This window comes from Typopeltis vanoorti, chromosome 10, assembly GCF_054136105.1.
Source record: "Typopeltis vanoorti isolate ZY-2024b chromosome 10, IOZ_Tvanoo_1.0, whole genome shotgun sequence".
Lineage (NCBI taxonomy): Eukaryota > Metazoa > Arthropoda > Arachnida > Uropygi > Thelyphonidae > Typopeltis > Typopeltis vanoorti.
Window position 1 is genome coordinate 39,247,212 of NC_143558.1, and position 23,884 is coordinate 39,271,095.

At 33.0% G+C, this 23,884-nt stretch overlaps 1 protein-coding gene across 3 annotated transcripts in view; it reads right to left on the reverse strand.

Moving 5' to 3' along the window:
* LOC150102353 (leukocyte tyrosine kinase receptor-like) overlaps positions 1-23,884 on the reverse strand; it is a 535,474-nt gene that overhangs the window by 85,160 nt on the left and 426,430 nt on the right. For all 3 annotated transcript variants that reach the window (XM_090398770.1, XM_090398769.1, XM_090398768.1), the window contains 3 exons: positions 22,877-23,032; positions 16,763-16,896; positions 8,082-8,254 (listed from right to left, as the gene is read on the reverse strand). In XM_090398770.1, the coding sequence (XP_090254896.1) occupies positions 8,082-8,254; positions 16,763-16,896; positions 22,877-23,032 (463 nt within the window). The remainder of the gene's footprint in view (positions 1-8,081; positions 8,255-16,762; positions 16,897-22,876; positions 23,033-23,884) is intronic.

The window sequence follows — 23,884 nt, forward strand, 5'->3', positions numbered from 1 at the left end:
CTAAACGAAATTCCATTATGAATTCCAGAACACTGTAGAATGATTTTGCAGAGGGAAATATGCTGAGTTGTTTGCTTTGTATGCTTCTATCAAGCGGAGATTAAAGTTTGTCAGTGTGATAAAGGTAAGGGCACCTGAGATCAGATCTTTTGCCTTAGACAGATCATAGAAAAATATAAAGAATTAAGACTCCCTCTTGTAATATGTTTTATGGTTCTTAGACTACTCTAAAGCTTTTGACTGTGTTGAGCATTTGAAACTGTAGGAAGTAATGAAAAGAATTGGTTTTCCTCAACACACTATCAGGTTGATAGCCAACTTGTATAAGGAGCAAGAAGCCACGGTAAGAACAGCTATTGGATTGAATGACGCTTCAAGTTGGAAAAGGAGTTAGACAAGGATGTTTACTTTCTCCTCACTTGTTTAGTATATCTGCAGAGGGCATCATGCGTGAAGCATTGGATGAGCTCAGGACAGGAAATAGGATAGGAGGTAGATTGATCAGTATTCTAAGGTATGCTGATGATACAATACTACCTCTGTAATGAAAAGGAAGAAGTAGAACAAATTCTTGATAAAGTTAACAAGATCAGTAATAACAGAGGACTTCAACTCAATCCTAAACAAGACAAAAAATTATGGTTCTCAAAGGAAATACAAACAGAGTGGCTCTTGAGAAATAAGTGTACCTAATGGAGAAAGAATTGAGGAAGTCAGCAAGATTGAGTACCTTGTATCCATTATTAATGTGAAGAATTGCTGTTCAGAAGACGTCAGAAATAAAGGTTAGGAATGGCTAAAACAACAGTCAAAGACCTGTCTAAAATCTGAAAGGATGGATCTATCTCCATGTGAACAAAGTTGAGGATTTTCGATGCAGTTGTTTTTCCAACAGCGACTTATAGATGTGAGACTTGGAACCTAAAGAAGTCAGATAAGAAACGGATATCTGCTTTTGAGATGTGGTGTTACAGAAGGCTGCTGAGGATATCATATACTGAAAGGGGTACAAATGAATGGGTGTTAGAAAAGATCAGCAGAACTTTAAGGCTTCTTAAGGATATTGACAGAAGAAAGTTAAAATATTTTGGACACATAGAAAGGATGAAAGTGGGACTTCCGAGAACAGTAATAGAAGGTAAAGTTACTGGAAAAAGGGGCAGGGGTAGACCATCAATGAGATGGATGGATGGTGTGTGTGTGGAGTGACTGATCTTCAGAGAGTTGAGGCCTCCAGAAAAGCAAACGACAGGACTACATGGCAAGGCCTGGTGTGGCACATCACCGAGCATCGGAGTGACCATACAGCATCTGTAGATGCCCAGTGAACACAGAGAGAGAGAGTGTGATATTCCTAACACGAAAAAATTGGAACACACTGCTATGTATGAAGATGTTTCCAGTCATTCTGCCATCTTGTAACTAATGCTATAATTGTAAACGTGGCATATGCGATGCCATCTTGTGGTCATGAGGAAGGAAATACACAACAGTTCTCTTCATCTATCCCTCGATGCATTTTTTAACGTACGATGCGCTCTTGCCCTAACATTTTCTGAAAAACTCTCGTAGATTAAAAATTCTGCAAAATGAAGAGCAAGATATTAAACCGTTGATGTCTGGAATTACGGATCAAGCAACTAAATCTATGAGGCTAGCATTTGATGTAAACCGAATGTGTTTTCCAAGCAAGTCTGTTTGCTTATTTTCCAGGGAGGTAGATTAAAAAATGCATTTTCCGGAGAGAAACATTATCACCTTATGATACTGGCTTCTCGCGTTATGAAAAAAATATAACGATCCCTTGATCAGACGTTTAGCATTGATATAAATTTAATATTAATAAAAAGCTAATGTTATGGCTAAAATGAATTAAGTTTTGTATTCTAAGCGGTATGTTACATCTTAATTTATAGATGTAATTAGCACTAGGATTATAACATAATCCTAGTACTAATCTTTAATAAGCAATGTTTATTTTTCAATTAAAAATAATAATCGCAGATAATTTACATCCGAAGTAATAGTGAATTTATATTAGCGCTAAAAATTTATTTTTATATCATTAAAATTTTATGAAATTTTTATTTCATAAAAATCATTAAACGCAATTCATTTTTTTATCTATGCATTATTTATATTTATCTTTTTATTCTTTTTTGAGATTCTAGAAGTCACTCGTTTCAGTTGTAATAATTATGTCCCAAAGCACTTAAACAACTACATCTCTCTTTTTATATTATGACCTTTTTCTTGACCACTAGTATTAATAAATTAAAGACTTAATTCTGTATGTTAGTCAAGTAAATATTAATATCCGACGTTTCACTGAGTGATATCTGTCAGCATTTTCCTAGTTTTTGTTACTTTCTATTGATAAGCAATAGAAAGTAACAAAAACTAGGAAACTAACCGACAATTCTAAAAATTACATAAAGTTATCACTGTGCGTGATACAATACGCGTGTCGCAAGTGCAACGTTTTATTTGTTGAGATATTTAATGTAATTTTCATGAAAGTTCATTTCTTTTTGATTAAATGATCTGATTAGAGTTTTCCATATATCTGGTAGGATTAGGCCTTGATTCTTATTTAAGTTACCTGTTGAACGGGCGACATTAAATGTTCTGGAATGGTAGTTCTCTTCTATGTAGGGCATATGGCTCATATCCCATTCAATATTTCGGTTAGTAGAGGCAACGTGTGAAGAAAGGCCTGATATATCCTGTCTGTTATTCCTTACATAGCCTATGTGTTCTTTCTTTCTTGTATCAAAACTTTTAGATGTCAGTCCGATGTAATTAATACCGCAAGAACAAGGAATGCTATAAACTCCAGAGTATTTGTAGAAAGGATGGCTATCTTTCGGTGATCTTATAAACTTTTGAATGGTCTCAATAGGTTTGAAGGTTACTCTGATATTATATGGTTTTAGAAGAAGAGCTAATTTCCTGGATATGGCACTAACAAATGGAATTGTTATAGAGCTGAAGTATTGGGTTTGATCTCGTTGTCTTTGCTGTATGTCACTAAAGAGAATCTTGTTGATGATTCTTGTAAGGCAGCCATTTAGGGATAGAACTTTGGATATTTTCATTAATTCTTCTTGTAGGTCGCCAGGGTCTGTAGTACACTGTATAGCTCTTTTTATTTGAGCATATGAATAATACTGAGTTTCTGGGATATGTGGTGAGACGAGTCGAAATGGGGGTAGCGTTCAGTGTTAGTAGGTTTTCTGTATACTGACAAGTTGATGCTATTATCAGTTTGTTTCTTAATAAGGACGTCTAGGAATGGAAGTTTATTATCTTTTTCTAGTTCCAATGTGAACTTGATGGTGTTGTGGAAGCAATTAATTTTGTTTAGATAATCTATTAATTCTTCTTTTTTGTGATTCCAAATGATGAAGATGTCGTCAACATACTTAAACCATGTGGTTGGTTTTGGGGTAATTTGGGATAAAATGTCACATCTCTGTCCACAAATATCCCAGTTTCAGAAGTCATTGACACCTTAGAAAACTCGTTCCCACCCAACATCACCAAGTTGTTCAAGCATTTCTTAACTTCAAATTATTTTACATGGCAAAACACCTACTACAAAGAACTCACTGGATTAGCCATGGGTAGCCTCTCTCTCCCTCTCCTTCTTGTGCCGAGCTATTCTGAAAAAATATAGAAACTCAAATTTTATCCCAAATTACCCCAAAATCAACCACATGGTTTAGGTATGTTGATGACATCTTCATCATTTGGAATCACAAAAAAGAAGAATTAATAGATTATCTAAACAAAATGAATTACTTCCACAACACCACCATCAGTTTCACATTGGAACTAGAAAAAGATAATAAACTTCCATTCCTAGACGTCCTTATTAAGAAACAAACTGACAATAGCATCAACTTGTCAGTATATAGAAAACCTACTAACAATGGACGCTACCTCCATTTCGACTCGTCTCACCACATATCCCAGAAACTCAGCATTATCCATATGCTCAAAAAAAAGAGCTATACAGTGTATCACAGATCCTGCCGACCTACAAGAAGAATTAATGAAAATATCCAAAGTTCTATCCCTAAATGGCTACTCTACAAGAATCATCAACAAGATTCTCTTTAGTGACATACCGTAAAGACAACGAGATGAAACCCAATACTTCAGCTCTATAACAATTCCATTTGTTAGTGCCATATCCAGGAAATTAGCTCTTCTTCTAAAACCATATAATATCAGAGTAACCTTCAAACCTATTGAGACCATTCAAAAGTTCTTAAGATCATCGAAAGATAGCCATCCTTTCTACAAATACTCTGGAGTTTATAGCATTCCTTGTTCTGGCGGTATTAATTACATCGGACAGACATCTAGAAGTTTTGATACAAGAAAGAAAGAACACATAGGCTATGTAAGGAATAACAGACAGGATGTATCAGGCCTTTCTTCACACGTTGCCTCTACCAACCAAAATAATGAATGGGATATGAGCCATATGTCCTACATAGAAGAGAACTACCATTCCAGAACATTTAAAGAAGCTGCTACAGTCGCCCGTTCAACAGGTAACTGAAATTAGAATCAAGGCCTAATCTTACGATATATGGAAAACTCTAATCAGATCATTTAACCAAAAGAAATGAACTTTCATGAAAATTACATTAAATATCTCAACAAATAAAACGTTGCACTTGCAACACGAGTATCATATCATTGTATCACGCACAGTGATAACTTTATGTAATTTTTAGAATTGTCGGTTAGTTTCCTAGTTTTTGTTACTTTCTATTGCTTACCAGTGTATCGTTTGAAAATGCTGACAGATATCAGTTAGTGAAACGTCGGATTTTAAATTATTATTTACTTGACTAACATACAGAATTAACTCTTTAATTTATTAGCTACGTCTCTCTTTGTTAAAATATGAAATTAATAGAATTTATTAAGAGGACGGAATGCGCAGTAATTTCATACAAGTTTTCATCGATTTCCACTGTTGTCTTTAAGTTAAATAATGGTTGAAAGAAAGAAAAGAGGATAGAAACGGAATAAATTCAATTCAATATTGAAGACATTTATTATTAATGTGATTATCAAATTAACAACGGTGATAAAATATTAAAATATATTTAGCACAATCCAGAAAAATAAAATGATACCTGAACTACATATTTTTAGAAAATTTTCCCGTTATTATATGACGGTCATACATTCATTCATTAATACTGGAAACTATTATTTTTACGGTTTTGAATTATGACCCAAGCAACTAAGCCTACAGGAAACGCCATTGTATTACGAGTTTGATAATTGTGTGTATTCTTCAGGCTGATTTAGTAGTTTGAGATCCCACAGCGGAAATATAGTTTGCAAAAAAGGCATATCAACATTTAAATTTAACACACACACACACACACACACACACACACACACACACACACACACACACACACACACACACACACACACACACACACACACACACACACACACACACACACACACACACACACACACACACACACACACACACACACACACACACACACACACACACACACACACACACACACACACACACACACACACACACACACACACACACACACAAATTTACATGCTGTAGTTTTTTGTTTGTTTTTTGCTCGAAACACGCAACTACAATCGAATGCAGTCTGTCATATGCCAACATTTTTTTTCTGACATACTCTAAAACAATACTTTTTTATTTAAGAAACATAAAAGTGTAAAGATTTATATAAAATTGCTACTCATTTGAAGCCAAATTCAAAGAACGATCGATTTTCAGATGATGGCTTTAAATATGTCAATCGAACATTATAAACTTTCTTATAGAAGAACACACAAAGTAAAGAAGAGCATCTGACTATAATCAGCAGCATTCTAAACAGAGAACTGACTGAGGAATGCTGCACTGGATGTCGAACGAATGCCAAAAAATGGATGAAATGGAGAGGAAAATACCCCTGTTGGATTCTGATTGTGTAGAGATTAGAGTAATTATTATTTGCTTCAGAATCCAACATGATCTTCCATCACAAAGGCTAGACTTGTAAATATTATTTAATGTAAACAACTTATTTTACAATTTAATATTCATATAACTACTTTAATTTTGTCTAATATCTAATTATATAATCAACGATATATGTATTAATAGTGATAAGACTGTATTAAATATTATTAAGCTATTTTATTCATTGCTATGGTAATATTATAAGAACTTGTATTTGATAATTTAACTGCGCATTAATTGAAATATAAATATTCTTATTTTGTTTCTGGTTGTAGAAGTTTAGCGTTATGCAGTACCTCGATTTTATTATATTTTGTTTGGTTGTCATGGAAACGTATGTAAGTGAACGAGCACGTTTTTGAAACAGAACGTGGGGAGAAAGCTGAAAGTTTACTAAAAAGGAATTAGTTAAAGAGATCACGAGAAGAATTTAGGCGGGAAAAACTGATATAAAAAGCGAGGAACGCTGGAAAAGGGGAGCATTAGAGATTTATAAGAGAGAGATTGGCATTAGGTTGGAATCGGCATTCGAAAATCACAGTGCGATAATAGCGAGTCGGCAAGTCATTCAAGCAACTAAATAAAGTCTACTAGTCGAGAGGCGGTTAGCTAATAAGTTGTAGAATAACAATTATAGCTACGGAAGACAGCTGAGTGACTACTAAATAGACTAGCAATACTTGAAATGAGATATAATTTCAGGGCCAACCTGTCAAGGACACACAGAATCTTGAAATAAAGCATCGAGTAACTAGAGAATAGTAGAGGCTGTAAAAATTGAAGTTTACCGTTAATTGTGTTTAGAATTGTAGTGTCTAAAGAATTAATTGAATGCCGGAAGAGTGAACAACTGTGCATATAAAACTTCAAGATAAGGAATTATTGTGTATTGCCTTAATTCATGAGTGATCGGTAGTACTTCATGCAAGAACGTTTGTTTATGTGTATAGTGACCATTAATTAATTCAGTTAATGCTTTGAAGATTTATTTTAATGAGTGCCGATTATTGTTAAAAGTGTTTACGGTTATATAAAGTGTTTGTGTATAAGTTGATGAAGATAGAAGATTATCGGTAAGATTATTTCAACCTTTAATATTCCTATACAGAGAAGTGTGTGAGTTTCATCCTAGAATTTCCTTATGTTAACAGTAACTATTTCGGAAATTAGCTGAAGTGTAAATTTAAAGGTGTTTGCTTGTAAAGTGGTGTTACTGCGATTTTATTGTATTTAGAACTTAAAGAACTGTGAGAAGACTGTATTACAGATAATAGAATTACCATTGTCTGAGTTTGCATGACTTTATTATCAGAAAGGCTGAAGTGTTTATAATAACTTATTTAGTATATTGATCTTAAGTGTATAATTTGTGATTTTAAAATTAAATGTTTGTTTTTGCTTATCTAAAGTTGTATTTTGCCTGAATCTCTTTTACTGCACCATTCATAAAATATTCGAACCAATGCGAGTAAATTAAGTAAGTTAAATATACTCGGCCAGTATATATTTTAAGGAGAGATAGTTGAAGGTTGATTTTTCTTCAATTCTTGAACTAATTCAGATATAGAGTCGCGCAGTCTATAAATATAAATTTTCTCTATATTTGTATTAGAAATCAACTAGAAACCTTCTATTTTGTTAAGAACATCGTAATAGTAATCATGTCGGATCCAAGGTAAAGATTAAGAACAAGTAGGATCCAACCCCCCCCCCCCGCTGTGCATTTAAAGAAACCTTTGAAAGCGTTAATTACAATATTGATCGGAATGACTAAAAGAAAAGTTAAGTAAATAACTGGAAAGGAAAACGTATTAAAACAGTAATTAAATGCATATTTATATAATTAAACCATTATTAAAAGACATTTATGTTAAATTTAATATGAAAACATATTGGATGTCAAAGTTGGATCTGCATTTAGATCTGACTTCTTATAATTCTTAAAATTTTAATTTTCATTTGTAATGAGCCTCCTAAGAGGCTTGAAAGTTACGAATTAACCATTGTTCCAGGTAACACTTACGGACTATAAATCATATCTTACTTGTAATCGATATTCGGGAGAGTGACATTCGCCCGGTGCCATAACTTTCCTTGGTTTCCATATAGACGCCACAGTTCAATTTCTCTTCCTTCCGGATAATGATCGTCAAATTCGATGCATGTAAGGCATAAATCGCCAACGTGGGGTCCATATATGTGGTAAAAAAAGCGCACCTAGACAAAGAGAAAGAGACTGAGATGTATGCAGATATAACCAAGCATCAAACAGTACTTAAATATAAATGAAAAGTAAACTTTAATGGGTTTTGATTGGATAAGAGACAAAACACACACACACACACACACACACACACACACACACACACACACACACACACACACACACACACACACACACGGATCTACAGTCATAAAATACATACTTAATCCCTCATTAGGAGGGCTCAACCAGTTCTAAGGGATGGCTGAGACAAGGGGGGGGACCCCACACGAAATAAATAACATCTTCAGTTTATTTGACCAGAATAAACTCAACTGAATTATATGACTGCTTTTAAAGTGTCCGAAGGAAAAATCCTCTGCCTAGGTACGAAACTGGATAACTCACTTTAGCTGAAAAACCTTAATAAAGGTTCTGTTCTTTTCCCTATCGCAGAATGGATTCGAACTCAGGTCTCTTCAACCAAAAGGACATGAATGTTAATGAAATATTTTTTAATATTTGACACTTTTGAGGGACTGGCGTTTTTGATTGATTCCCCCTCCCCACACACACACACTTCTTGAAAAGGATCAAATAATCCGAAACTAGTTAAGTTGGATATGCTTGAAGAGGCTCTTCGCAGTTAAAATAAAGCTTATTGCCTATTTCATCTCCATGAATTAGCTTTAGTCATAGATGGAGTACGCATAATTTAAATAATATACTTAAAGCACTGCAAACAAAATTTTATTCGATCTCAAATGAAAAGTTTATGAGTCAAATATAACACCGAAGAGGCGAACAAAAAATTGGCTAATATATTTGAGGGAAACTGCTATCACCGATTTTTAGAAACTTAGATGCAATTCTAATGAATTTGATTTTATTTTCTTCTTCGTCTTCTTTCAATGCTCTGCAAAATAAAACCATTTCAATTTATTCCATTTTGCCGGATCGATAGAAAATCAGGTCACACACGTGGCGCATTGACAAACACTGAAAACCCGTGCTAGAAGAATTTAATGACTTGGTTGCCATTAGATATTAAACGAAGAAGAAAGAAAATGAGAGTTAATGTGTTCGTATTACAAGTTGTTGTGTTTAGAATATTTCATACTAAGGCTGTCTGATGAAATAATAGCAAATGAATATCGTTCAGATATGAAATGAGAAAAAACGTTTAACACATTTTGGCTATATGATACACAAACACATCATTAGATAAGATGACTCACTCCTAGTCATAAACAATCAAAACACTTGGAATGTTTTAAACAGCATTCAGAACCAGAAATGTGCTGAAGTTTCGGACAAAAAAAAAAAAAAAACTAATGGTTTCCGAAGATCTAGTTCAGAAATCATCACTCCAGTCATCAATGAGAAACCTTTAATAATTTTATTTATATTCTGTAATTGTTTCGGTATTATATATGAGCAATATATAGTACTGATTTAATACTGGAGTATATAAAATAAACAGTGACCACTTCCTTGTTAAAATAAAATTAAGATTACCACCTAAATGGTTACAAGTAACAAAATCAGAAAGAAAAATTGAAACATTTCTTTATAAAACTAGACTATTTAATGACACAAATGCACAATGGCTATATGAGCAAGGAATTAACCAAAATCTAGATAAAATAAAACAAAATGAAGAAATAGAAATAGAATGGCTTAATATAAAAACGATACTAAATGCAGAAGCAAATGAAAGCTTAGGAAAGACCAAAAAATTCAATAAAAGGAAAACACTGAAGGTCTGGGATGATACAATCAAAGAAATAATCAAAAAGAAAAAAGAATCCTATCACAAATAGGTAAGCAGTAAAAGATTAGAAGATGAAATAGAATATAAAAGAATAAGAGCCATAGCTAAAAGAGAAGTCAGAAAAAGACACAGAGAATCATGGAACAAATTTGTTTCTGATTTAGAACATGATTTATATAAAATAAGACCAAATGTACATAAGATTTTGAAACACTTAAATGCAGATACCAAAGAAAACATAAAATTAACACAGAATTGAAATTAGAAGAATTTTTAAATTACTACACAGAATTGTGGACAGACAAATATTTTAAAAACGACAACTGACAAACAATTAACCAAAATGAAAAGGAAATAACTAAAGAAGAATTAGAAATCGGCCTGAAAGAAACAAGAAACGGAAAATCACCTGGAGAAGATAAGCTAGGTTCAGAATTATATAAATACGCAGGAACAAGATTCAAATAAAGACTCTTATTATTTTTAAATAAAATTTATTCAACTGGTATCTAGATGCCAGTTGAATAAATATCCTCCCAATAGAATGGAAAAAAGCAATTGTGATTCCTATCTTTAAAAAAGGTAACAGTAATGACCCTAAAAACTATAGAAGTATCAGTATACTAAATTCCTGTTGCAAAATATATAGCAGAATCTTAAATAGCAAACTAGTGAAATATTCCGAAAACTTTATTTTAGAAGTACAGAATGGATTTATAAAAGGACGATCATGTACAGACCCAGCCTTTTGTATAAATTAATAATAGAGAAAAGAAGAGAATACAATTTAGAAACACATATTGCATTTAATGACTTTGAAAAAGCATTTGACAAAGTTAAAAGAAACATATTATTTAACATATTAAAAGAAAGACAAATACCAAAGAATATCCTAAAGCTATCACAAGTATATATATATGAAAATAATCAAATATAAATAAGATTAAATCATGAGCTATCATATACGAGAGAGATAAACCAAGGTGTCCGACAGGGATATCCCCTCTCAGCAACTCTTTTTAATATCTACTTAAATGAAATAATAATAAACTGGAATAAAAATTTACACCAAGGAATTAAACTTTCTCCTACTGTAAACTTAAACACTCGCCTCTTTGCCGACGACCAAATAATAATTACAAATTCTGAAGATAACTTACAGAAAGCTATTTTAGATCTAACTGAGATATACAAAGATTATGGCATGATAATATCAACAGAAAAATCAAAAACTATGGCCTTTAAAGGACAAGATCCAGCAAGAACTAAAATAATAATGGATAACAAGATATTAAAACAGGTGAATTCATTTAACTACCTACGATGTATGATCACATATGAAAATGAAAAAGACATAAACGTAAAAATTGCAAAATATTTAAAAATAACAGGTGTAATTAACTATATATTTAAACCAGTTCAAAAACAAACCAGACTAAAAGTATAGAATACATTAGCCCTACCATCTTAATGTATGGAAGCGAAATCTGGACAATAAAACAAAAAGACAAACAAAGATTAACAACAGCAGAAATGAAGTTTATGAGAAAAACTCCAAAGTACACCCTATTTGATCACAAAAGAAATTATGATAGAATTAAACCACCAAGAACCAGTAATAAAAAAATTGAAAAATGTAAACATAAATGGATGGAACACGTTCAAAGAATGAAAACAGAAAGATTACCAAAACAAGTCTTAAAGTACAAGCCATTAGGAAAAAGAAAACCAGGACGTCTTCTTAAATGATGACTTCTAAGGCCGGAACTGGCCATGCTAGGCCTAAATCCTTGATACGCATGATGATGATGATGATGACGATTATTATTACGTAACACCTTCAAGGAGTCCAAGGACTCATCACGGGAGGCAATCTATTCCGCTCCGCTACATACATCTCACAAAGCCATATACCGCCCATCAACAACAACAGTATTTTTGTCTGTAAAATGCGTGTGTTCTCATCTCATGGCCTATTTGCCTGTTGATTTATTTTTTTAAATTAATTTTGCATCATCATTAATTATATTCCCATTACTTTGCTATTATCTTAGAGAAAGGAGAGGAATGACAAACAAAAGTGTAACTGCATTTTATCCCATTAAAAGTTTAGCAGAACACCTCCATACAGAGGACCGTAATATATTTGTTGTCAATAGTACTATGATCATGGCATTAATTTGAATGATGGCATTACATGAATTAATATAATCATGAATAATTTAAAAATTACTAACACTATGTTAATATATTCTGCCTTTTTAATATTTATGCACCACAAGAATAGATGTTGACTATCAAGAAAAAAGGAATGGCTTATTTTTCGGAACATAATATGTTATTTGTTAATGCTACGAGACCAGTGTATTGTGTATTTTATTTGCGTGTTTGCTACCACATAATATGAAACCGGCTAATTTTATTTTATAAAAGCTTTTATAAAACTTACATTTTATAAAAGCTTTTCGCATCCTAGCGGAAATTGAAACCAGAGTCTCTCTAACTAAAGGGTATCGTCTATACCAAATGAGCTGTGGATGCGCTGGATAATAAGAAAGGTGATCAGGTACCAAGGACATTGCATAGAAAGAATTAGTTATTAAGAATTACGAGCGGCAAGAGATTGCAACAGAGAAAGATGTGGACAAAAAAGTGAAGGACAAGTTTAACACAAACAGAGATCACATATCCTAAATGATGTCGATTATCTCAACGACAATGAATAAAACCGTTTCAAACAGAATGCATTAATTTTTCTCTAATTTTTATATATTTTACCTGTTTTTATACGTATATGCAGAACGAAATTCTTAATAGCGTCTTAAAAAAGAAAGCTAGTCCATACTGACTAGTATTTCAAGCTTTCATTGCTGGGTATTGATACTCGTAATTTGGTTTTATTTGCTTAATCCGTACCATTGTTGTAAATTATTATTCAACAATTGTGAATAGAAAATTGGTTTTTATTATTATTCAACAATTGTGAATAGAAAATTGTTTTTTAACGTTTCGTTTTCAAACAATAGCAACAAAAGCTTCAGAGATCACTGAAGAAATATTTTTAAAAAAATGGCAAAAACGAAAATTAATTATAGCAATTAAATTATTAAGAATTTAATATATTTAATATCCCCTTTTGTGTTCTTAATTTAAACCATAATACTTTTCGAAACAGGGAGTAGTTTTTTCTAATTCGCGGAGTTTTACAAGGTTCACTTGGTACTTAAATGAAGGTAAAGTACCTGAGGAATGGAAATGATCTAAGACATACTCATCCATGAAAAAGGAGAGAAAGAAAAGATTAACAACTATAAACGGACCCACCTATATAAAATATTCACAAGAAACATACTAAAAAGAATCAAAAAATACTATATGAAAACAGCAGCAAAGATTGCAGAATTTAAGAAAGGATCCTCCACAATCAATCATATGGAAAAATGAAGAGAATAACGCTTTCCACTTTGTCTGCTATTTATTGAATTCAAAAAATCTTTTGACACAGTAAAACATAATGCAGTTTACCAGGTACTAAAATGAACAAGGCATTGCACAACCATATATCAGATTAATTCAAAACACACACACAACAGATACCGCCATGACACACACACACACACACACACACACACACACACACACACACACACACACACACACACACACACACACACACACATACATACATACAGCAAAACTCAAAACTCCGATTCTTATTTTTTAATAAATCCTTTAAAATACCTCTAGAGAGAAGAGTCAGACACGGAGATGTGATTCTCCTCCCATAATCGATTTGCATCAACTCTAGAAAATATTCTCAAAAACAATGAAGTTTAAATATAAATTGAGGTAATTTTAAAATATTCCTGTTTGCTGATGATGTGGTTCTGATGGCTCATCAAAATTTTGAACAAAAAATAATGTTGAGTGAAACCGATTTGCACTGTAGAATGGCAGGATTACAAATGCATCCTGACAAGACAAAGTAGATGAAAAACGAATACTGCCATGACCACCAAAGCAGTATTCATTTATGACAAGCAATCAAAATGGATAATGATATGTTAGATGAAATAAACAAACGCAAAAAGGTTGGCTGGTAAACAAAAAGGAAGAACAAAGCCTCATAACAATCCAAAGGGCGATAGAAAGAAGAGCCTGATAAGCAAGAAAGGTGATATAGCACAAAGTGAAATAAGGAAAAATAGTATAGTACGCATGCAAGACAATAGATGGGACCTCAAGAATAACAAACTGCTATCAGACATACTGGTAGACCACCTCGGAGATGGGAGGATCCTATACTAAGGTCAATAGAAGGAAATTGAGGAGACTGGCTCAGATAGAGAAAGTTGGTCTTTGCGACCTGCAGTCATACAGAAACAAAGACTGAGATAATATGTCCATCATACAAGGGGAAGGGGGTCTGGAAAGTTCTGATAAACACCTAGAAAAAATTATATTAAAGCAACTGATATAACCACAAGAAAGAGCATAGTTAGTAGCAATGTTATGAAGGTAACTTATGTTCTTATATTCTTAGATCCTCGTATGTTCTAGGTGTTTATCAGAACTTTCCAGGCCCCTCCCTCGTAGAATCACGGAGACGCGGATTTCAACTGCCTGCATCTCAGAAAAAAATCAACCTTTGAACTCACTATTTCAGAGAACAACATGAGTGTCATATTTTAGTATCGCGAGATGACGGCAGTTTTTTGTCGTACTCTCACTCTGATGCCTTCAAAATCATCGATAGCCACGAATTACTGGAACAGTTAAGGATTAAAGGAGTTGGTGCTAAAGGAGTTCTACCCCCTTCGCGGAATAAAAGATGTTAGCCGATGTGTTTATTTATTTTTATATTTACTTATCAAAATAATTAATCATTTTTGTATTTTATGTACTGTTTCTGAAATAATAAAGTATGTTATTCAGATCACATTTTAGTTTGTGTTTTCTTAGCAAGTATGCCAAAAAGGCTGAACCAAGTGATACAAAAGGCATGAAGCTGGTTACGCCTTGGACTACGGCTTCCTACAAATTCGCTGCTGTGCAATTCATATATACCAGATGCGACAAAAATTCACCTATAACAGTCAATTATATGATGAAAAATATGGCTGATAATTTATAATGCTTGTTAATTAATAATATAATTAAAAGCATTATGCTATCACTGTATTTATCAATCTACTAGTTATGATGCTAGATTAATATCTAGCTTGAAAACACTCTTCATGTCATCTACTCGGATGTATTCCGCTTTCTGTAACCTAACCCAAGAATTACCACTAGTTTTCAATTAACTACATTGCCGAACAGCAGTGTAGTTAATTGAAAAATTAAATTAAAAACAATAGAAAATTAAGAAAAATTATAAATATTTTTTATTTGTTAGTTGAGCCGCAATAAAACTTAAGAAGATTCACATGCGGCTCGCGAGCCGCAGTTTGGCCACCGTGGTCATATACCACCAACAATCTTTTGTTTCATAAGTAGGTTTCGTTTTTTTTTTCCATTAATTCACTGAGATATGTGAGAATTATATCCTTGTATGGAAACTATTTTTCCATATCTCTTTCAGAGAAATAGATAATGTGACAGTTAAAACAAACTTCAGCTGGCATATCTAGAAAAGGATTATCACTTGCTGAAAGAAAAAAGAAATTCTTTCTTTTTGTTTATTCTCTGATCAAAATTAGCGAGCCAAGCTGATTACTGTGCCACTTTTTATTTTAACAGAAATGATATTATTCCATTTCTTACTGTTGATTAGTCAGAGATGTTTCAAGCCGACCGGTAACAAGTAATAATGTGCGCATACTTTAGAAGGATGAATTTGCTGCCTTGACGGACAGGGGGAGGAAAATGTTCAAATCCATAGTCATTTGTTTATGGGTTTAAATCCTCATTTAAAAAATGCTTTCTCCCTATCCACCTTGAAGTGACTTAAAAGTACTGCTCAGTCTGTGGGGAAAATTTACTGAAAAATGTACTGAAAATTTAAGTTCAAGTATGTTTAGATTCAAAATGTGGTTTAATGTTGAAGGTAATAAGTTATTACAGTGCATCTTAAACAACATTACGAGGTGAAAATCCACTTAAGATTTAACTGCCTAGAAATTCTGTCCTAATGTTCATCATTATGTGTGGAAACTAACCATAGTGTTCAAGTGTTCACACCTAAATACACACGCGATAAGGCAGGAAATATGTCAATAACTTAATTATTAACTTCGCCGCTGTGTTCATTATTTGGAACTAATATGACACCGTTTAGGTGCTGAGCAACAGCAGCACCGGTTTCAGTTAAGTTAATCGAAGGGCTAACAGAAGGAGAGCCATGAGGTACATGTAATGAAGTTAGCAATAATTACTCTAATCCTTCAATCATACCCCTTTATTTAGTTAGGGTTAAAGTTAATATATTCTCTGTGATAGCCTAGGTAGTATATCCAACCTTTTTATCGATTAGAGACAGCTAACAAAAATATCAATGGAAAATATTTATCTGTGTATAAAGAAGTATTTAAAAATACAGTAATTAATTGAGAAATTAAAAATATAAAATAAAATCCTTGGCTCACCCAAGCTACTAACGTATTATACGTGTTTCCCAACCTTGGCTGGGAGAAGCATAAGAAAATTAAATGCGGTATTCGTCAAGAACAATAACATCATATCACGAACAACAGGCTTTAAACTGTTTTAAAGAAACGGTTTTTAACAATTGCAGTATTTTACTAACCTGGCAACTCTTATAATAGGATGAATTAGGGAATCCATGGCACAGAGGAGGAGGAGGAAACACAGCACTCTTGAGAATTGTCCGATGTCCAAATTTAAAATCTTTGGAGGGGAAGTCAGCAAACATATAATGTCCTAAAAGTAAGTTGTTTGGAGGTCAAATTTATGACTTAGAAAATAAGAGTAATTCAGAAATATACTTTGTGATTTTAACAAACGTACATTTGCCCTAAGAATTCTCCATTGGATTATTTTAATTTTAAATTCAAGAAAAACAAAATTTATTATTATTATGTTTTAAATTCACTCCAAAAAAGCGCCTACAAGTACGTTATATGCTATGTCAAGTTCAGGTAAAGATTGATAACTAATTATTAGGATTTTGGTGTTACTCCGGATAAATAGAAATTACTTTAACATAGCTTTTATGGTATAATTAAATCTGGGTTGATGCACAAAGAGTTCTAAACCCACACATTTGAAATGCCTTCGAAAGTATTTTTAGAGTACAGGCATCATATCCACAGAGACTGAGACAAAACATATCTTTTGTTCTGGTTTTCCAAATGTGGCTTGTTAATGCACAGTATAGGTTTCATTTTCATAATTGCTGATTTTGCAATAGCTATCTCAATTGTGTCTAGGACATTCTCAACATCACTTCCCAAGTAAATAACGCTTTCCATAAGATTTTTGTATTTTATTTCTGTTTTCGAACCAACTAACATATCGACAGTTATTTATCACGGTACCATTAATTTTTATTCCTCCCGTCATGCAATTGTTAGTTCCTGATCCAAATCATGAAAGCAAGCATCCTTCTGTAACATATCTTTTTTATTTTTATCTATGTTGTTTCCTGCCATTTTCAATAAGACCTTTCTTTTGATTACAGTATATATTTTATTATTCCAACGCTTTTTTCATAGAGAGCAATGACAATGCTTTCAGCATTTTATTAGTTTAGCGTAAGACTGATATCTTACGATAAACAAAGAGAATTAATGAAGGCACTAATTTACCTCCAACAGCATGGGAATATGTAGAAACAATGCCATGCCCCTCTTTTATTCCACCCACCTCTATTTTTTGAAATAGTCTTTCCAATATTTATTCCGAGGAAAGCAACCTCCAGCTGTTCAAGAAAAACATCAATATATTCTTTTTTATCTCTGCAATCTTGCCCACCTATATTACAGGTTTTGCGATGCCAAAATTGTCATTTTCGAGAACCTTAAATAAATAGCAATCTTCAGATGATAATAACGGGTTTTGGTTCAACATTTGATCTCTTAGCTTGATATATATATATATATATATATATATATATAATTTTAATTTTTTTATATAATAATATCCTGCATGTCTGCAAATCAATTCATTCTATTAAATTTCACACACCATGTGTTTCCGTTCACGCCAATCAATTAGAATATTAAATTTTATACAACAAATGCATATCTTCCTTTGTGAGATATCAACGAATATTCTCTTTTTAAAATGCGATGTAATTCATTTATATAGGATGATTATTTTTCTTGTTCCTGTAATATGTAGAGAAACGCGGAAATTCAATTTACTTATAGTAATCCATTGTGATACAGTCAAATTGCTCTATCTGAACTGACAGCAGAAATCGATTTATCTCTCTGAGCTGACAGATGAGTAAATTTTGATTGCTTTGCAGTAATCAGAACTGAAGGATTGTTGCATTTCAAGTGGCAGTTTAAAAAACGAAAGATATGCTACCATGACCAAATGAGACACACTTGTATGGTTCGACTATTATATAATTATGAATTCTGTTCTTTGCAGTCTTTCCTCCACTATCTAGTTATCCACTCTTGTCTTGACTAAAATATGAGTCTACTTAACGTAAGTGATCCACCACTGGAATAAGAACCAACGATATAAACAAAGAGCATCTGCTGGAGAGCGAGATAGCATTAAGAATGTTGACAACTGACAAATTCAATTCTGTATGACGCGCAGAAGTTACTTTGTATGAATCAATACACTCTTCAAAAGTATGGTATTCGTAGATGCCAAGTAGTAGTTACAAATCATGTAAGTAGTAGTTAAGAATGTTAAGTTAAGTTAATAAGCCAAGTAGTAGTTACGAATGAATATTTTTTAAAAATATATATTTTAAGAGAAATATTCTTCTTTATACTTCGTAAACAATGGCAATAAATCAATGAGAATGTTTCTTGACTTTCTTGAAATATGGACTTTTTTTAGTCGAACTTCTTCAATTGAGTAAACAGAATGGTACCTACCATTCCATTCTTTGAACTAGAAAATGTTTGTCGTTCATATGGTACCAACAAATAAATGTGAACACATTAACAAAATTAATAACTGTCACTGCGGGAAAATGATTACTAATTATTATCTTGGCTAAAAATTCTTCACCTTTATGTTTATAATGTATCTGTGATTTATTTAAGCAGGGCATCAATAAATTAAAACCCATTTAATCTTTCACCAACGTCTCCAGTTTGCTAAAAGTTCTAATATGAGAAGAACATAATTTATTTCGAAACTTGGCCTCCGTAGCATCGTAGTGACATTCAGGACGCTATCTGTAGAAGACCGTTATGAATTAGATCTAGTCACCTATACTAGAGGAAAGTTTCCTGAACTTCATAACTCTCTGACCAAGGCAAGTGTAATTTTTCCTTTTAGCAAAAACTCGGGTTTTGAATTTCCCTTGTCAGTAGAATCAAACAAAGAATACGCTTCATCGTGAAAACAGAGAGTAGTCAAAATCAGGTACGTTGCTTCTTATCTAGTACGGCGTGAGAATGCACTCAACCTCGACCATAGTAAGATCTGGAGACTGACTGCGTATCTGATTTCCTAAATATTACGACTAAAAGAATGCGGCCTCTCGCAAAGACAGTAAACGGATCTCTTTTAGTCATAAAATTAGAAAAGGAATTTAGATTTAAAAAAAAATCTGAATAATGAAGATAACTTCTATACTTTCAAGAAATTTTTACTTGTGTGATCGTCGAAACAGCTCCAACTACAGTCATTCCAAAGAACTTTTATTATGCAAAACAAAAAAAAAAGTTGCTGCTCTGGCTATTTTTAAGGAATTCAACCAGGTTTGATACAAAGGCCCTCTTAGCAGGTTCTATTCTATGGATTTCCTTCTCTAGATTTTATGTGAAATTTCCGTAGCTGCCAACACAACTGAAAATGTATAGAAATGCACTACATAAACAAACAACGGTCCAAAATGCAAATAAAAGTTTAGGGTTCGTTTTCGGGACACTACGATAAGGAATCCTAATCCAAACTAACAGCATCCACAGCATTACAATATCACCACCACACTTCAGGAGAGGATATACACTATAAGTAAATAGCATTCTCCTGATAACCTCTATAATCAGACAAGCTCATCTGATTAATGTGTTCTGATACAAATGTTGTTGAGAAAATCGGTTGAGTTACAGAACAGGTGTTGCACAATCCTTTTCCGAACTCTTTCCATTAATTTATATGATCTTGAACAACTTTTCATGTTAAATGTAGTCACCCACAGTCAGTGATGCTTCCTGAATTCTCCGACCATTTCACGATCGGATTAATATCCGAATATGAGTACTCTACAATAATACTCTCTAGAAGTTGGTACATATTAAATACAAAGTCGTTCGAACCATCATCGAAACACTCTCTTTGAGATTATTTCTTGCTCATCTGTTAATTTCAATTTTACTACGAAATTCGAATAAAAGTAAAAAATTAATTACTTAATTAATTACTTGTCAGAGTAAAAATTAATTGCCACAAGCAATTAGTTTTTACTCTGACAAGCAATATAGGATTAAACTTTAGCATTATACGCACGCATTTTATATTACTGTTTATTTAGAGTTCCCAAATTCAAAAGCTAAATAAGGTGAAAAGGCCTCGCCTACTCCCTATAAGGGAATAAAAGTAGTTAGCTGATTATTTATTTATTTATATATTGATTATTTCAGAAATGCGCTGTGAAATCAGTTCTATCTACCCTGTTTCGCGAGAAAAAAATGGCAAATTTCTTTGTTGCCAGCAAAAAAAAAAACATGATTTTTAACTGGTCGGTAAAAATAACATTAATTTTTATCGACCAGTTTAATTAGCGGCCAACACGTCACCAAATATTTCAGCATACTTTCAATAACATAGTACGTACCACGTAAAAACTACACTGGTATCCAAAAAAACTATGGACGAATTATATTTTTACTTGCATATGAAAAACGAATTTCAAGCCTACAGCCAAATACGGACAAAAATTATTTCAGCATATTAATAAGTTGTATTACACAAAAAGTGTGTTATAAATTTCGCACAAACTAAATTACAATGCGTTTTTGGCAAAAGTTACACATTTCTTAAGGACATAGTTAAGGAATTAATGTACAGTGCTTGCAGAAAACTATGCAGAGAGACATTTCAGTATGGAATATGTCCATCCCGAACTGCGATGCAGCTCTCACTACGTCTTACCATGTTTAGCGCCAAGTGATTCAGGAGTTTTTCAAGCAGACTGGCCCACTCCTCCTTCAGAGCAAGGATAAGGCTTCGTTTGTTTTCTGGAGGGGAATTTCGAGCAGTAATGCGTCTCCTTATTGCGTTCCAATCGTGTTCCATGGGTTGAGATCTTGGGGAGCGTGCTGGCCACTCGATTAGATTAATATCCTCAATCTTCAGAGGTATCTCCACTGCTCGTGTACGATGTAGCGTATTATTGTCATCCATAAAAATGAATTCTTCGCCTACAGCACCACGGAATAATCGAAGATGAACATTGAAAAACTTTGTTGCAATAAGAACTTCGTTGCAATATCGTTCACCAGTCATAATTCCTTCTTCCACAGTCACAGTATTTGTAATTTTTTTAAATATTAATAAGGAATATTAGTATATATGAACCTTCCACTCAAAACAGATAAGTAAGAAATTAATCACAATAAACAAAATGCATAAACATGTCATCATAATCTTCTAATATATTGTTGCAAAATGCCTGTGACTTGTTCATATTGGTTGCTGTTCCATATCTTGATAATTATGTTTGCATAAAAATAAAATGAAATTAAAAAATGAAGTAACATTCCTAAGTAAGATTTCATTCTTAATTCATTACTAACGAAGAAAAAAAGTATGTTTCGGTTTATCGAGTTCGAAAAATAATGACATTTAACATAAGATTACAGCTGTAAAGACGATAATAAAAGCATTGACGGAAGTATAGCTATTTTATAAATGAATTGACTGCATCTAATATAATAAATAAATATCGCAATATTAATTATCTTTCTACTCGTTTTCTTTCATTTTTTTAAATATATTTTATATTTTTATCAAAAGAGAAATAATTATATCTACAATTTAATTTCCTTACAGTTTTACATAGTATAAGACTGCAGCCAAGCGTGCAGGATGACGTCATATTTTATGCAGTCTTTTGACAGCATTTTCCCGTTAACCTATCTTTCTCGAATGAATGCTGTTGAAGATTCACCGGACCGTTATAACCAGCTCTTAATGAAGTTGACTTTAAGGAGAAATGCTCGCGTTAAAACTTTACCTCAATTAATTGCCAGCGAGACGCCTGTCAGCTTGCAGATTGATGAGTGTGTGCCCGTGTCATTAATGAATAATACTGCAACTGTGCCTGAAGGTGCTATGGTCTGTATGCGGAATACTGATCAAGCATGCTACATAATTCCTGTGCCTTTCTGCATGCCAGCAATTAAGGTCTTATCTTTCGATTTTACCTGTGCTTTAAGAAGCATATAGAATGAATTCGTTCTTACAAGACTCAAGTTGTACGTACTTTAGAAAGTAATAATATCACACTATTATATAAAGTTTTATACGACGTTGATCAGTTAAAAAATAAAGAAAGCGGTTAAGAGAACAAAAGAAAGTGAAAAGAAGAAAGGAGAGATGAGATCTAAAATCATTCCAATGAATCCTTCAACTAAGATTAATTATAGTAATTCAATTAGCATGCAAAGAAAGCTGCATAGATTAATAAGCAATGCAAAAGATTAATTACGAGGGTAAGAATCGGTTAATGAAATCGCTGAATGAATTTCCTACGTACCACTGCTATTCTTGAAGGTGTGATCTTCACTTGGACCAGTGCGTAGGCTTGGAATAGCCCCTTGATGGAGAACCCACTTGCTGTTATCCTCCTTGGCGTTAATCCAGTTGCAGGTGCCATTCTCAAACGTACAGTAAGCATCAGGAGGGATCTGATCTGCAAAAGGAAGAAATAAATACCTTAAGACAGTGATACCCATATCCATCTACTACTCTGTCTTTAATTTTGCTTTTTCTCCATTTTCTCCATTTTTCTCTCTATTTTCTATGACTGCGTTCGTTATTCTCCCTCTCTCACCGTGCGTATGTGTGTGTGCGCGTGTGCGTGTAGAGATGTCTGTTACTATTAATTTTCATTTATTTATTTATTTACGTAATCCAGGAGTCCGCTCTAGTGGTCTGATAAAGTTCTATGTTTAGTTTCTGAAGTACAGTTCCCGGATTATGTGATCCAATAACAAATAAAAAAGTCTCAGCCCTTCCACGGTGTTAATGTATTATAAGTTTTACAATCTATGGCGAGAGAATGTCACAACATAAAAAAATCAGGGAACACGCAACGCGGCTAAAGTATTGCGAAAATGAAATAACTCCGAACAGTGAGCAGAACGATTCGCAAATCTATTTTTGCTTAAAATTATGTAAAAAAAAAATGAAAATAAATATATGTATTAATATATTAGTTTATTAGTTAATCCATTTGTTTCTGTGAATTGAAAAGAAAAGATGCAGGAGAGTTGGTCTTGTTATTTAAGAAAAAGTGGGAAGAAGTTCTCGGCACTGTTAGTCTATATCCTACGCCACTTTCGGAATAGAATCCATTAATAACAACCATTAAAATCGACAAATATAAATGCCTTTTAAAAAGTTAGGGTTCCCAATTCAATGTGGTTTCAAAAGAAACAGTTTGTCTATCCAAGTTAGGCTATCTATGCTTATAGAAACTAATGAATTCAGCTTAAATTAGCCATCTTCCTGCAGCGATTCTTCATCAGATTGTGCAATGAAT